This window comes from Drosophila serrata, unplaced genomic scaffold (genome assembly GCF_035046125.1).
Source record: "Drosophila serrata isolate PLE 108 unplaced genomic scaffold, ASM3504612v1 contig_376, whole genome shotgun sequence".
Classification (NCBI taxonomy): Eukaryota; Metazoa; Arthropoda; class Insecta; order Diptera; family Drosophilidae; genus Drosophila; species Drosophila serrata.
Window position 1 is genome coordinate 251,749 of NW_028257274.1, and position 14,748 is coordinate 266,496.

General features: G+C 40.5%; 3 protein-coding genes across 3 annotated transcripts; all 3 read right to left on the bottom strand.

The window, feature by feature from the left end:
* Positions 1-645: 645 nt before the first annotated feature.
* Positions 646-2,536, bottom strand: danr (distal antenna-related). The gene has a single exon (XM_086839458.1). The coding sequence runs from the start codon at positions 2,408-2,410 to the stop codon at positions 1,106-1,108; it is 1,305 nt and encodes a 434-aa protein (XP_086695584.1). The 5' UTR covers positions 2,411-2,536; the 3' UTR covers positions 646-1,105.
* Positions 2,537-4,523: 1,987 nt separating this feature from the next.
* On the bottom strand, positions 4,524-11,022 carry Bili (FERM domain-containing protein 8 Bili). Its single transcript, XM_020961531.2, has 12 exons — positions 10,459-11,022; positions 9,643-9,799; positions 8,595-8,965; positions 7,751-8,532; positions 7,510-7,676; positions 7,099-7,445; positions 6,870-7,031; positions 6,619-6,807; positions 6,429-6,558; positions 6,264-6,362; positions 6,052-6,202; positions 4,524-5,834 (listed from the first exon to the last, which is right to left on the bottom strand). Exons 3-12 carry the CDS (start codon positions 8,960-8,962, stop codon positions 5,704-5,706), a joined length of 2,526 nt encoding a protein of 841 aa, XP_020817190.2. The 5' UTR covers positions 8,963-8,965; positions 9,643-9,799; positions 10,459-11,022; the 3' UTR covers positions 4,524-5,703.
* A 107-nt stretch (positions 11,023-11,129) lies between these two features.
* Positions 11,130-14,734, bottom strand: Clbn (Nuclear export mediator factor NEMF homolog Clbn). The gene is made up of 5 exons (XM_020959103.2): positions 14,442-14,734; positions 13,648-14,377; positions 12,711-13,582; positions 11,509-12,651; positions 11,130-11,447 (listed from the first exon to the last, which is right to left on the bottom strand). Exons 1-5 carry the CDS (start codon positions 14,495-14,497, stop codon positions 11,249-11,251), a joined length of 3,000 nt encoding a protein of 999 aa, XP_020814762.2. The 5' UTR covers positions 14,498-14,734; the 3' UTR covers positions 11,130-11,248.
* Positions 14,735-14,748: the final 14 nt, after the last annotated feature.

Here is a 14,748-nt window from a genome sequence, read left to right on the forward strand (position 1 = left end):
AGAATTGCAAATTGAGTATGCAGATTTGTTAAACTAGTAAACACTATCATTAAAATGATTTGAAATTAATGCATTTTTGGCTTAGTTAAGTGTTTTTTTTTTAATATTGATTTGTTAAAGAAATTGTCATATAAAAATATTGATAATTATCGATTTAAAGAATGAAAATATTTGTAGCTTAGTTATGATTGATTTCTGATTCAATCCTATAATCCTATATTTCAGCTACGTTTACCATAACAGATATAAAAATTAATTTAAATCAATTAAAAACTAAACAAAACGAAAACAAACATAATACAGATATCTTTCGAAAATTAAAAAAAAAAACCCCCCTAATACATTGTCTTTACTTATCGTTTGCAATATAATTTATAAGCAGGATTTGAATTAAAATTTACCAAATTCACGACAAATTTGCTATTCAGAAGGGGTAAACATTTTTGGTACACTTGTAGGATCTTTTTAATTGAGTACCAGGTGGAGTATTAGGCTTCCCCATTTTGTATTAAAATGGATAGTTTAAAATTAAAAGCCACCAGTGTTGCTTCTTAATTTTGTTAGTGTAAAAAATTCGCCCAAACACACCATCCCAAATAGCTGAAAGAAAGTGAATGTGAAATAAATAAGAAAAGCAATTGCGAATTTTGAGAGATTGACACGTTAGAGTTTATTTTTCAGTTGTTAATAAATATTTATTCGCTTCGTTATTAATTAGTTTATATGCTTACTAAGAGTTACGGAGATTACAGCAGTACGAAAACAAATCGATTGGAATGGCTGACGAACGGGCCAAATAATTAAGCTACTTAACACAATTAGTATTTGTTATTATACGTGTAGATGAATTGAATTTGGTTTTCAAACAAGTTGCCGCCACACAGTCGATATTCCTAGTTAATACTAGCTATAGTACGCCGATCTATTAATACCTGTTGCGTTGATATTAATGCGTTTAATTGATAAATGCAAATAGTATTTGCCTCGCAAAATGAGTCGTTCGAGTGTTTCGTGAATACTAAGGGTGGCTATTAACAATCAAAATGGAGGTATTTACACTATGGCCTAGGGACTAAGAAACTAAGAACTGGGCCGTGGGGACCATTTACTGCTCGGCATCGCTGGACCCGCTGCTCTTGTCCGGAGTGTGCGATCTGCTGGAGGCCTTGGAGGCGCAGGACCTGACGGACAGGTCCTCGGGCTCGCTGTCACAGTAGCTTTCGTTGGAGGCCTCGCTGTGGGCCAGCGGGCTGAGGCGCTTCATCAGGGCCTCGTTGAAGGGATATGTCTCTAGGTCGGGCTCCGAGGAGCTCGCGGTGGCCGCCGCATGGGGATTGTAGATGGGGACACCTCCGCCTCCGCCGGGCTGCATGGAGGCAGCGGCCGCGGCAAAGGCCAGGAAATTGAGGCTGGCATTGAAGAGCTTGCACCAGTCCAGCAGGGCGGCTCCCTGGTTGTCGGCTTCCGGAGGTGTGGTTCCGCCACTGGTGGATCCTATGGCGGCACCCATGGGCGGCGGTGGTGGTGGTGCTATCACAGGCGCTAGATCCGCGGGAGTCGGAAAGGGAGCTGGCAGTAGTGTGGCCACTGGCACTGTCGTCGTGTCCGGGAACATGGGCGTCTTGGCCTGCTCCGTTTGCAGAGCACCTTGGGTGTTGGCATCCAAGGCATTGTTGTTCTTGTCGTTGACTTGCTCCGGCTGACTGGTTCGCTTGGCCGGATCCTTGGCCCAATTCTTAACACTCAGCAAGGGTTGTCCGTTCTTGGCGTAATCTTCCGAAGCCAAAGCCAGCACTTTGTTGTCCTCCTCTGCTTTGGGTGTGTGTGTCTCTACTGGTGGCACAACTTCCACTACTGGTGCCTGGGGAGGAGGTGTCAATTTGGAGTTGAGCAGCGCCAGAAGATTCAGCTGATGCAGCATATTGTTGGAGTAGTCCACCACACCGACACCGCTCTGCTGCATCATCTCCGGATGCAGGCCATTCTTCTTCACGAACTCCACCAGGCTCAGCTTCTCGAGCAGACTCTCTCCCTGCCCGGGATAATCTCCAGCGGGATAGGGTAGTGATCCAAAGCCGAGCTCCTCGTAGTTCTGCGGCAGGCCCACGAATTTGGGCGGCAGCTGGAGCTGCAACTCGAACTTGGCCCGCTTCTCGGGCGGTGTGTCCACCAGTCCCAGGTGATCCGGTCCCAGTTGGCGGCACATAAAGCGCAGCTTCTGTTCGTTCTTGCACCAGCCCCGGAGCGTGGACTCTGGCACTCCGATATCGCGGGAAACACTGGCCTTTGTCTCGCCATTGTGGATCCTCTGGATCGCCCGCACCTTGTCGTTGGGTGTGAGATTCCGCAGCGGACGCTTGCCCCGTGTGCTCATCCGAATGTTCATGTGCTGGTAGGCGGAGATATCCATAACTAGAAATGGAGCTGGAGCTAGAGCTGGAGCTGGAGAGATCGGAGCGCGGTTACGGTTACGGTTGCGATTGCGATTGCGATTGCGAATGCGGATTCGGTTGCGGATGCGACCACCGGTGTGCACTCCTCGAAATCGCAAAAGGATGTGATTCAGAGTCCGATTCCGCGACGCGGCACAGCGAATTTCCGAATTCACGAGATGAGCCGACGCATCTGCGGCGAAGAGAACGCTGGACGGACGCGAACCCGTTTGCAGCCAATCCAGTGCAAGAAAGGCTCTCTCGCCACCACTTGTTACTCGGCGAGTTACGCGCCTGCTCTCTTCCAGGACAACACGGCTCTCTGCGGGCGGTGTGCTCTCTCTTAACAGGACATCTGGTGTGGAGAGTGAGTGTCCCGTCCCGTCCCTCTTCGCGAGTGTGTGTGTGTTGGTGAAGTGGAGTGTAGTGGCCGTGGATGCACATTTCCAAATTGTCTCCGGGTAGGCCTTCTCCTGCACGTGCCCCCCGGTGTGTGTGTGTGTGTGTGTGTGTGTGTTTATATAGAAACCAGTTATTTACCTCCCATAAACACTCGCGAGTGTGCCAGAGTAAATGTGTGTTTGGTCAACCTTTTCGCTTGTGCGTGAGCGAATCTGATATGACTTGAATTTGGATTTGGATTTGGATTTAGATTTGGATTGGGATTTGGTCTTGGTCTTGGACGCGGCTGCTGCACTTTTGGGTCGCGAATATTTTTGCAATAACACAGTTTCACTTAGGACTATTTGTATTCCGTATTTGCTCTAATTTCGTTATTACTCTTTGGTCAATATTTGCTTTGGTAAGAGTTTGAATTTGTTGCTGACCCTCTTTTCACCCTGCAAATAGAGGCTATTATTTACACATCAGTTTTCAATTATTTTTATACACAGGTATGGCACCTTTATTGTTTTATATTTGTACTTTAAAAGATAAATTTTATGACTTGAATTTTTGCCATTTTTTAAGGAGAAACTAGCGGTTCCTATTATTTTACATATTTGTGTTAAGTATTATCAGAGAATCATAGAAATTTCTTGGTGAAATTTGTTTAAAATATTTTAAATAAAATAGAAGTGATTTATCCTATGAATCCCTTGATTCCAAAAGAAGTAAATTTAAATATATTCCTTGTTTGGTTCGTTAGAATATATCTTATTGCTGGAAGTTAAAATTAGCATGATGTAAGGATACACTAGCATTTAATTCTTTTTATTTTAAAATTCGTTAGTCTTCTTTATAATCTATTCTTTGGCAGAATATCGTTTAGGAATATTTATATTTGGTGTAAATTACCTTTAATTAAATAATATTTTTGATACAATTTTAAATTGAACAATTTCCGTCTCATAGATTTGACCTGGTCTCTTTATTGCTTATAACACCCCAGAACCACTAATTGAAATGTTGATTTATAAGCGATTTATTATTGTATCAATATTCGTTTAACATTGTTCAATTTAGGGAAGAAGTTCTGGTGTTCTTATAAAAGTCTATGAACAATTTATAAAATGGAAAACTCTTTATAAGAAAGAATTTAAATACTTTTTCATTATTACCAAATAAGTCTGTTCTTCCAAGTGTCCGCCTGAACACATAGATCTCAGAGTCAATAAAAACTAGAGCTACAAAATTTGGTAATCACGATTTAAAAAGTTTTTGTTATTTTTTTTTTTAAATGTGAAGGTCAAGACAAATTTTCAAGATCTCAAAAATTTACAGGAGTGAAGTTGTTCTATTGAGAAAGCTTTAAATAATTTACCACCACTTTCTTGTAAATAAAATTAGTATCTTTATAAATCCTTTCAACTTGATTACATGAAACCGTCGCAAGGATTTATTTATTTATTTTTGAATGGGCGCTAAAAAGTTGGTCAAGTTAGCAGGACCGCGACAGGACAATTTCGATACGTAGGTATCGATATATGGCGAAACTATCGTCCTTTGACGGATATCCTTACTACGTTACTCACACTCACAAATTCTTTCGCTCAATCTCATGCTGTCACCAATATCCTCAACCAGAAATATATTTTTCATTTGTTTCAAAACTCTTCATTAAATTTTAATATAAACACAACACCCATTTCATTTACTTTTTAATACTTTTTTTATTGTGTTATTAAAAGACACATTTTAGAAAGTAAGTAGCCTTTAGTATTTATGTTTGATTTACACATATTTAAATAAATTTTCTATTAACTATAATTTATTAGATTACACCTACATGTATTGATTAATTTCCGTGTTGTCGTATATTAGAACTATTTTATTATATATATTATTAAACAATGTTTATTTATCTTCAAAATTAAATGAGTGTTGTGTTAAAAGAATTTTAATGTATTGTTCCTCAAAAATTCAAAAAAGGTGCAGAGGTGTGTTGCAAGGGAATCGAAATATAATTGTTATTAATATTATTATTAAGGCTTGGTGGATATAATAAATAAAGATTACTTAAAATTTAAATTGGCTAATTAATCGCGCTTGATAAATAATATAGAATATTACTAATCACAAGTGTGGTGCCTTTGAAACACAAGAATTGAATATTGTTGTAATCTTATATGTACTTGCTGTATAAATATGAGGGAACGGTATTTATTTTAAGTCTCAATTTATACATACATACAAATTTAAATATATACATAACCTATGTTGGCAGTCTGCCCTTACAGTTTGTACATATACTTTATTGTTATTATGTACATAATTTGTTTCAGTCGAAGGCTTATTAAACTAATTCTGAACGCATACGTCAAATGCACATACCGATATATGTATTTATCTTATTATATGCTACATTCCTTACACCTTAAAGGTAAATAAAATCAGATAAGTGTTGGGGGACATTTTGGTAAATACCTGCACTAATTATACATTTAAATAAATTATTACAAAAAGGAAAATCGTACAAAAATGTAAATGCTTTTTCTTGGTTTTGAGCAAAAGTTAACAAAAGTCAAATGGAAGTAGACTTTAAAGAGATCTCCGTCATATTAAAGTTTAAACAAATAAAATTTAATTACGATTAAAACTTGATAATTGTATAATTAAAATTCGGATACAGATCACGTTTGATAAAATTAGAAAACAATTAAATTTAGTGGAATTCATTGTGTCGATAACTGAGTGAATATGTTGATTCCATTTGCTAAAACTTTGCTTGTGAGTATATTTATGGGAATTTATCAACAATCATGAATATATGCACGAACTTTATATGTAACACCCCTGTAACTTAGGTCTAGTTTATCATTAGTAACAATTGTTAATAGCTTATAGATAATGATCCCATTTGCCCAATGCAGCGACCTCCCTCCTCATCAAAGGTGGCCAAAGTCAATCGAGACAGCTTATTGCATAACACTCCATTTCCATTATTTTGAATAGGATTTGGCTCTGAAAAAGGTATAATAGTAATTTTAATTTTCTAATAATCATATAATTACTTTTCGAAAATAAAATAAATATCCCTAATGTGTGAAACAGCTTACTTAAACTTTTGTTGATTCGTCTACACTCCATTAACTCCACAACTTAAACATATCCAAGTCTTATTATTATTTTATTTACTAATTATTTGAAAAATCCTTTAAAATATAGAATTTCGACTTACCATCATGAAAAGGTTCTTGAGTGTTCCCCTCCTGCTTTTTGTTTCGTATTTGATCCGTAAAATGTGATATAAGTGCGTCTATCATGGCAGCTTGCTTGGAAAATATTTGCATTAACTTCGAAACCTGTATTCCATTCTCAACAGCATCAAACTGCAAAGAAAATTGTTAAAGTATTATATTTAAATTTGTTGTAGAAGATAAATTCAAGTACCTGAAGAAATATACAAGTCAGGCATTCGGGATCATCACTGGCACTTGGCTTGGCATAATCCCAAGATAAATCCTCATATCGCAAGCCCAGCAAGAGAGTCTGCAGAAAGGTAATATTAAAATATTTTAAGGAATATTATACAATGCCATTTTATAGAGTACTTACGCATTCATATGGATCTATGATAAACACTCCCTTTTCATTAACTGCAACTAAAACCTCCATATCCTTTTGATTGACCAAGGCCATAATTCCCCTCACAGGCTGCTCTATCTGTCCATGGAAGTAGGCGGCTCTATAGTAAATAGTTGTTAATAAAAAATATATTAAATTTAGTTAATTATTATAGATCTACCCGTAAAATGGCAGTGCCCAGCAAAATTCCAGATATTTTCGCATTAATTTCCGTGTTGTAGCTGTTTGGGGAACCCGCTTAAACTGCTCCAACAACTTGACTTCCGCAGAGTTCTTTTGGCTTATGGGCAACCACAACCAAGTCGAGCTCTTGGCTACATGAGGTGGCAAGAAACGAGCTTGGTTTTCCCTTTAGTACAAAACATAATATATATTAAAGGGGTTAATTATTTAATTTATTTCTCAACTCACCGAAAAAAGCCTATTGTATGGGTATGCGAATTATAGGGCCCAAGTTCGATTCGAGCCTGTATGCCACCCAACATCAGTGAATGCACTGGCTCCATAATATATCTACCCGTTAGAACATTATTTCTGGCCTCCTCATACAGAAGCTCTAATATTCGATGATCCCTGGAAAATATTAAAATTAATAAATATAATTCTTAATTGTAATTTTGAAAGTTTATCTGGAAATTACTTGATCTTTTCTTCGTCTCGTTTCGAGAAGAAAACATTCCTCTTCAACACTATCATGGGCTCATCAAACTTTCGATCACTGGGACTGCTATTGCTAAACTTCTGGAGCAGATTTGGCCACGCCACCCTCACTATATAGGGACAATGATGGGCCTTCAGCTGCATTTCCAATAAAGCACTTGTCATCCACAATCCAAACACACTCTGGGCCAGCAGCTTGTTGGATATGCCCAGCTCCTCGCAACCCAAGGCAGCGGCCAGCATGACCTGCGATGGACACTGGGAAGTGCCCTCGATCTCCATATGGACCGCCACGCGGGACATAAGATACACACAAGTGGGGATTACCTAAGAAATATATATATTCCAGGTTAATTATAATTATTCATTAGTCTTTGATTAGGAATATTACATTTTGAAGAGCCCGAGTCAGGTTGGAAGCAGGTTTACCAGCATTTGCGAAATTGGAAGTTGAGCTTGTGGCCATCACACGCTTTTGGATTGCAGGATTAGATTGGGCATCGTTGCCATTGTTGCATTTATGGTGCCCAGGCATGAATGAGGAGTTGGTTAGAACACCTGAAATTTATGTTAAATATTTATAATTATGTAGAATTAAGTGGAGAAAGCAAGACTGTAGAGCAGACTCTTACCAGAAGGACTTCTCAGGTCAGACAGGGGACAAAGTGCACTTGCATTGTTCATCATATTGGCCCCCATGTCGCCTAGTCCCCCAAGACATGGAGCATTCGAGGTGGCAGCCATTGCAGAGGACACCTGTGCCGGCGACAGGCAGTCGCCCTCGTTCTGCCCCGTGCTGAGCACACTGGAAACGCTGGCAGAGGAGGCAAAGGTGCTGCCCACCGCCGTCTGGATTTGGGCGGTGGTCACCACACGGTGAACGGTGTACATGATCGGGGGCACTGGCATGGAGCCCAGGGACACTGGCGTCTGCTGGTCGCCGCATGTGACCACACCGGAGCTATTCTGATGGGTCTGAGTGGCTGCCACGCGACCACTGCCGCTGGCGTTGGGGAAGATCGCAGCACAGTTGTCGAAGGCATCTGGCGGATCGGCGACCTGCGAGGGCTGTAATTGCGGCAACTGATGGATTGGTTCTGGGTGGCTTAGCTGGTGGTTGTGCTGGAGCGATTGCTGGATGTGGAGAAAGTTTGCCTGATGCTGCTGTTGCTGTTGTTGCTGTTGCTGTTGCTGGTGGTGTTGGTGTTGTTGGTGGAGCTGGTGTTGCTGATGTTGCTGGTGCTGTTGATGTTGCTGATGTTGCTGCTGCTGCTGCTGCTGCTGCTGCTGTTGATGTTGCATGTGCTGTTGCGGTTGGTGTCCCTGGTGCTGGGGTATCCCTCCTGCCGCATTGTTGGCTATATAGTAATCATCGCGGCACTTGACATCCGTGGTGTTGTAATATAAATGCGATCTGTAAAAGGGTTTCCCCAATTAAATTATTATCCCAATTACACATAATTGTATGCCACTCACTCGTAGTCCTGAGTAGTTAACTTCTTTCGGTTATACTGCAATGTTCCGAGTGGAACAGTCATTATATTGATATAGTTCCCTGCATTGGCAGTAGTACTCTTGCTGCATTGGCCACTATTGCTGCAGACCGATCCTGCATAGGGACTCCCCATTCCGCTGCCATTACCGCCTAGAGATTTGTTGTTCCCGCTGCGTGGCACCAGATCCTTTGAGCTGTATCCCGACTGCGATTGATTGGAGCCACAGGCCGCGTACTCCTGCTGTCCCGCATTCATCCCATAGTTGATTTTGTTCGACGAATGTTGGGGAATTGACGACGTCGACGTCTGCTGCATAGCACTCCGGCAGTAATAATGATTTGGCTCCATGTTCTTTGAAAAAATAAAGCGGAAAAAGGTTAAAAGTTGCCGCAAAATATTATTTTTTATTTTTATTTCTATACTTTAATTTGGTATACTATTTTTTATACACAATTTATAACCTTTCAGATTATTATAATTTCACTCAGAAGCTTAAAACGCAGTGAAGGAGTCATTTCCGACCCTCTAAGTCATATATATTCGTGATCAGCATTAACAGCCGAATTGATCTAGCTATGTCCTACAGAAATTTTTTTTTAATTTGTGAAAATTTTATAAGGGGTTACATCTATAAATTTTTCAAAAAATTGCAAAAATGTTAATTTTTTTTTAATTTTAAAATGAGTATCCAGATTTATTTACCTCATAATAACAAACATTGAAAAGCTATCCGAATTGAACAAAAATGAATTTTTTGCTCAGTTTTGGGGATTTTAATGATCAAAAGGCAATGGTATAACAATTTGGGCCTGAAAAGTTTAGTTTCATTTTTTCTATCTGTTTTTATCATAAAACTTAATGGAAGAAATTATTACCATTAAATTTTAACAAATATACTACAAAATAATTTATATTTGAATCTATAGCAATGCCTTAGACATTTCCACATTTTTTCCCCATTTCTTAAAAACGGGAATAAAGGAAGTTTCTATTAAGTTTAAAACAAAGTTTTAATAATTTTTACTTACCGATTTTACAAGTTCATGTTTTAATAATTATTTATAATTGCTGTTATCACCGCCTTGGGTTTTATTTGAGCAAAAAATAGAGCCCTCATTTTATCTGGCAGTTGTGATAAGTTCACAAAAGTCCAACATTTTCGAAGACTGGTTATTTATAGCATATCTGAAATATTAAGGATTGTTTATAAATACTTCATAAAAACCACAAATTTGTAACTATTTAACAAAATGGTTACATATTAGTTAACATCAATTAAATAATTCAAAAACTGTTTAAAAACATTTTAATGGTATATTTTAAGCAGTTAAAATGCTACTGATTAGAAAACTTTTTAGACTTTAGCACATATCCCAAAAATGGTCATAAACAAACATAATTTATAAAGGTCCCAGTGATGGGGAGGATATTGTATATATATTTGTATAAAAGCCTACCCAATATACAATATATATTTTGTTATTTCTATTATTTATTCTTCTATTTAGAGAAATTCATCTAATATATTTAGTATTTCTAAAGCAGGTGAAATAGGGGTATACATATATTTATATACATATATATAAATGCCAGTACATACCGACACGAACATCTGTACTTAGGAATATATATGTATATATATTTTTAATGTGCGTCATGGTAAACTTTAAATGGGAACTGGAAGTGTGTCAGCAGATGCATAACTTTTATTTTATAATTGGAGGCACGTCAACATTATATGTTAATTTTCTTCACATGGCACGGGGGGACAAAAAAAAAAGAGTCCTCCGTCCTTAATCAATACAGGCTTTCATATGTATGCATACACACGCACACACACTTACGGACACACACGCACACGAACGAATCCTTCTAACTGGGTGGGACTTTGAAGGCCAAAGTTTTTCACCGAGCCATCGCCGCCTTTCCAACTCAATTTATTTGCCTTCGAATGACTGATTTTGGCCAGGAAGCACTCCGAATATGGCCAATGGTGTCTACATATCTCCGGAAGACGCTCACGCACTCGATATTGTGGCGTTGAAAAAATGTGTTACACGGATTTTGCCCGAAAGATACATTTTCCGTGGTGTTCTCGTTGCTGCGGGAGCTGCTGCGTGATTTGTAGGCCTCCTCGGCTTTGTTTGCTTTCACTCTTCTCGTCTTTAAATGCCTTTATTTCCACATATTTCACGATATTGGGCTAGGCGACGTTCTACTAATGCGTTTCCATCTATTTATCGAACGATGACGAGAACTTGGCGAACTTTTTAGTACACAAAATGCCAAAACAGGCGACTTAGCACCAAAATATCTACTTATACAACACCACTTTTGGACACAGCCAACCGAAGTAAACAAACACATGCAAACTCGGGCTCCACGCACTGCGCAGGCGTCCCAAAATTGCTGCTTGAGATTTCGCCCAGCAACCGGTCTATCGTTAATCGGGATATTCCACCGTTACGAAAATCAATATCCCGCTTTATAGCGGCAAAAAATGATAAGAATCAAATATTATGGAGTTTTATATTTTAATTAAACAGCTTTCATAATTACAACACTTGATGTATCTCTCGTTTTTTTTAAGTATTTAAAACACTTTCTATGAATATTTATTCCAATCCATCCAATTTATTTATGATACTTTTGTAACTGCGGAGCGGATAACTTGACTTTTCCTGGTATATTCCTGGCCAGGGACTCCTCCTTTATGCTTTTAAGCAAGTCTTTCTCGCGAGTATTACAGCTCTTTTCCTTGGCAAAAATATTAAGGGCCAACTTGGCAGCCTTTCCTCTCTTTCCGGTACCGGGGGTAAGCTTTACCTTGAACCTTAACACAAAAATACAAAATAAATATGAATTTAAGGTTAAAAGAAGGTAAGTTAACTTACTTGTAGTTCTGCAAGGCCTGGTAGGGAGCCACCACAGGTATGGCAAAGAGCAACTCATCTCCCTCATGGGGCTGCCCAGTTAAACTGTTCAGTATATCCACATCACCGCCAGTGGGCACTTCGTCGGCATCTTCCAGTTCAACAGCGGTGTTCTTGGGAGCTGCATTCTTGGCCGGCTTCGTTGCATCTTCTTTAATGGCCACATTCTTCTCCACTACCTTTTCATTGCTGGACTGGGGCTTTTCTTTGCCGGAGGACTTGAGGATCATCATTCGGATTTCCCGCTCTTCATCGTCCTGATCCTTGTACTTTAACTTCATTTTCTTAAGCTTTCCCTTTTGGCCTCTCTTGACCTGGGACGGATTCTTGGGTTCCGCTTCGGCTAGTGATGCGGCTTCCTGTTTGGCAGCTTCCTGTTTAGCAGCTCGTGCCTTGTCTTCCTTTGTCTTCTTGGCACTGACTTGCTTCTTGCGACTGGGACCAGCCAAAATAATGGTGGTCTCCTCATCAGCAGGCTTCTTACTCAGCAGTTTATCGATTACATTTTCCTTTTCCTCGATCTCGTCGTTCTCGCCATTCAAGGAGTTCGCCCTCACTGTGATGCGACCTGTGTCGTGTTCAATCTTCACTTCCGTATTGGGGAAAGCAGATGTGTCAGTGTTGGAGCTTTGCTCCGATACATTCGCAATGGGATTTCCTTCCGAATCATTTTCATCTGACAGAAGATCGTGTTCTTGTGTAACCTCGGGCTCCTTGAAATCCTGCTCGTTCGAATCATCATCTAAGCTTCGCACCTTCCGCTCTCCCAAATGCCGCTCTATGAAACTATCCTCCAACTTGAAGAGTAAGCTAAGGCCCATGGTGAGGTGGCAGGATGGTAGGAAGTTTTTCTTGCCTCGAATCATGAAGCTACCCGTGGCCAAGTACTCTCCGGTTGGTGCAGTCTTGCTTACCTGATCGCTGTTCACCCAATAGGAATTGGTTACCACCTTGGCGTCCCAGGCCACGCTGTATGAAATGGCCATGGAGCCGGCTTCTAGCAAAGTCTTGGGTGGTATCTCTTCTCCTGTTGGATTCTGTATGATAACACTCGAGGCACCCTGGATTTCCGCGTGCACATAAATATCTTTTGGGCGCATGTATCTGAAATAATAGCAGGTTATTGAATACATTGTATTTTTGTGGGAAAATACTAGACTCACCTCTTTACAATTAGCTCATTCTGCTGTGCATCTCTGCCTCCGATAACCAAGTAATTCTCAGAGCTTATAAACCAATAAAACTTCTCAAACCAAAACACTTTTCGGGCCTTAACAATGTTCGATATAGTTCGGACTTCCTTGAGCGTTTGTTGTGTCTTACGCTCAGCTGACTTAAGCGCTTTTTGCGACGCATCCACTGTTTTCTTTTCCTTCTGAGCTGCAGAACGCTTCATGTCATAATAACGACGGGCATTGGCCCAAGCCGATAAAGCTAGATCGACATCCACAACAGTCACGTCCGGTGTCTCCGTATCGTCTTCGTTTTCATAAGGATCGCTTAGCACAAGTGATATGTGATTCGTCTCCAGCTTCAACTGCTTAATGGAACTGGCCACGGCATCGCCATTGGCCTGGGCCTCCTTCACCAGCTCGTGAATGTCCGGCCAGGACAATTGACTGGCAATAGCCGACTGAACGGCTCGAATGGCATTGTCCACCAGGCTTTGATTGGACGTAATTAGCTCTGCCTTCTTTCTGTCTACATCCTGAACTTTAGTCAGCTCCTCTAGACGCTTGGCGTGATCGTTCTTCACATTGGATAGCTTCTTTAATGCCTCACGCTCCTGATGCAGGGTTTTCATATCGATCTTCTGCGATTCCTGCGTCGAGTAAAACTCATCGACGGCTTCCATGAAAGTCTCGAACTGGGCATTTTCGAATTCTTTAAACTGGGCAAAAAGGTACGGATGAAATTCGATGTTTCGGAAGAAATATTCCACATTGCCTGTTTCTGTTGGCTTTTCCTCTTTCACTTGAATGATGTAGCCTTTAGTTTTGCCACTGTTTCCCTCGGCAATTAGGTCTTGGACGCTCTAGAAGTGAGGAAAAATAAAGAAAGATAAGATAAAAAGGTAAAACAAGGCAATTTTTTACCAACCTTTACAGCCTGCTGCAGAGTGGGTACGTCATTAACCATATCAAATGGTTTTTGCTCTAGTTTCGGCTGATTTCGTCCCTTCTTTTGTTTTTTACCGGCCTTTTCTGGCTTTTCCTCCTCTCCAGGAGTCTCAGTAAGGGTTTTCTTGGTGATAACCCGGTTGTCCAGGCCATGAGAAAGCAAAACATGCTCTATTACCGCTGGACCACAGTCCAAATGGGGCATCAGGACCTGCCGCAAGTAGTCGCCGTTCTTGGCATTTTCCAGCAGTTCAGCCACAGCTTCGGGCTGTAGTTCCTCCGTGGCCGGCTTGGCACGTTCCACAGGATATTTTTCGCGCATGGCAAAGCGCAGATTCTCACCCTCCGTGTGTGGACGCAGAATATACAGCGTAGTCAGCTCATAATCGGTCAGAATCAGGTTACCACGATCGTACAGCTCTAGGATAACATGATAAGCGGCATCGCCAGTGCCGAACTGGAAGTCCACAATACGATCGCCGCCCAATTGCTGGATCTTCTCCAAACGCTTGTTCTTTAGATGCTTACGCAGCTTCATGCTGAACCCTGATGGGGCCATGTTTTTGGGCCATTCGAAGCGGGTGGTATGGAACCTGGTGCCGGACTCAATCAGCAGCGTGACCTTCTCCACAGCACCGGTTCCTGTCATCCGGAACAGATAAGTCTTGTTATCCACGTCATAGATCTGATTCACTCGCCAGCCGACCAGCCTGGAATAGGAAAGTGTACTTTAATAATCCCTGAATCCCATGGATAACGTATTTCACCACTAACTTTTGCAATTCGGCGACTCCGCAGATTATATCAAAGGTATTGAAACGTGTCTTCATGGCTCCAGCGCGTTAGTTGACGATGTCAACACGGTCAACGACGGTAACAGTCTTTAGTTAACAATATATTTTTTAATTAAGTGTTAACAAACTCGCTATCTAGGATAGACAACAAATAAATTTAACTAGAAAACAAAAGAATGAAAACAAATTGTATTCTTCGCACAGCAAATGAATATCGGCTGTAATAGAGATGTGCGAACGTCGACCGGAACTTATCGATGCTTGAGTAAGGAGAAACGGTTGGGTTG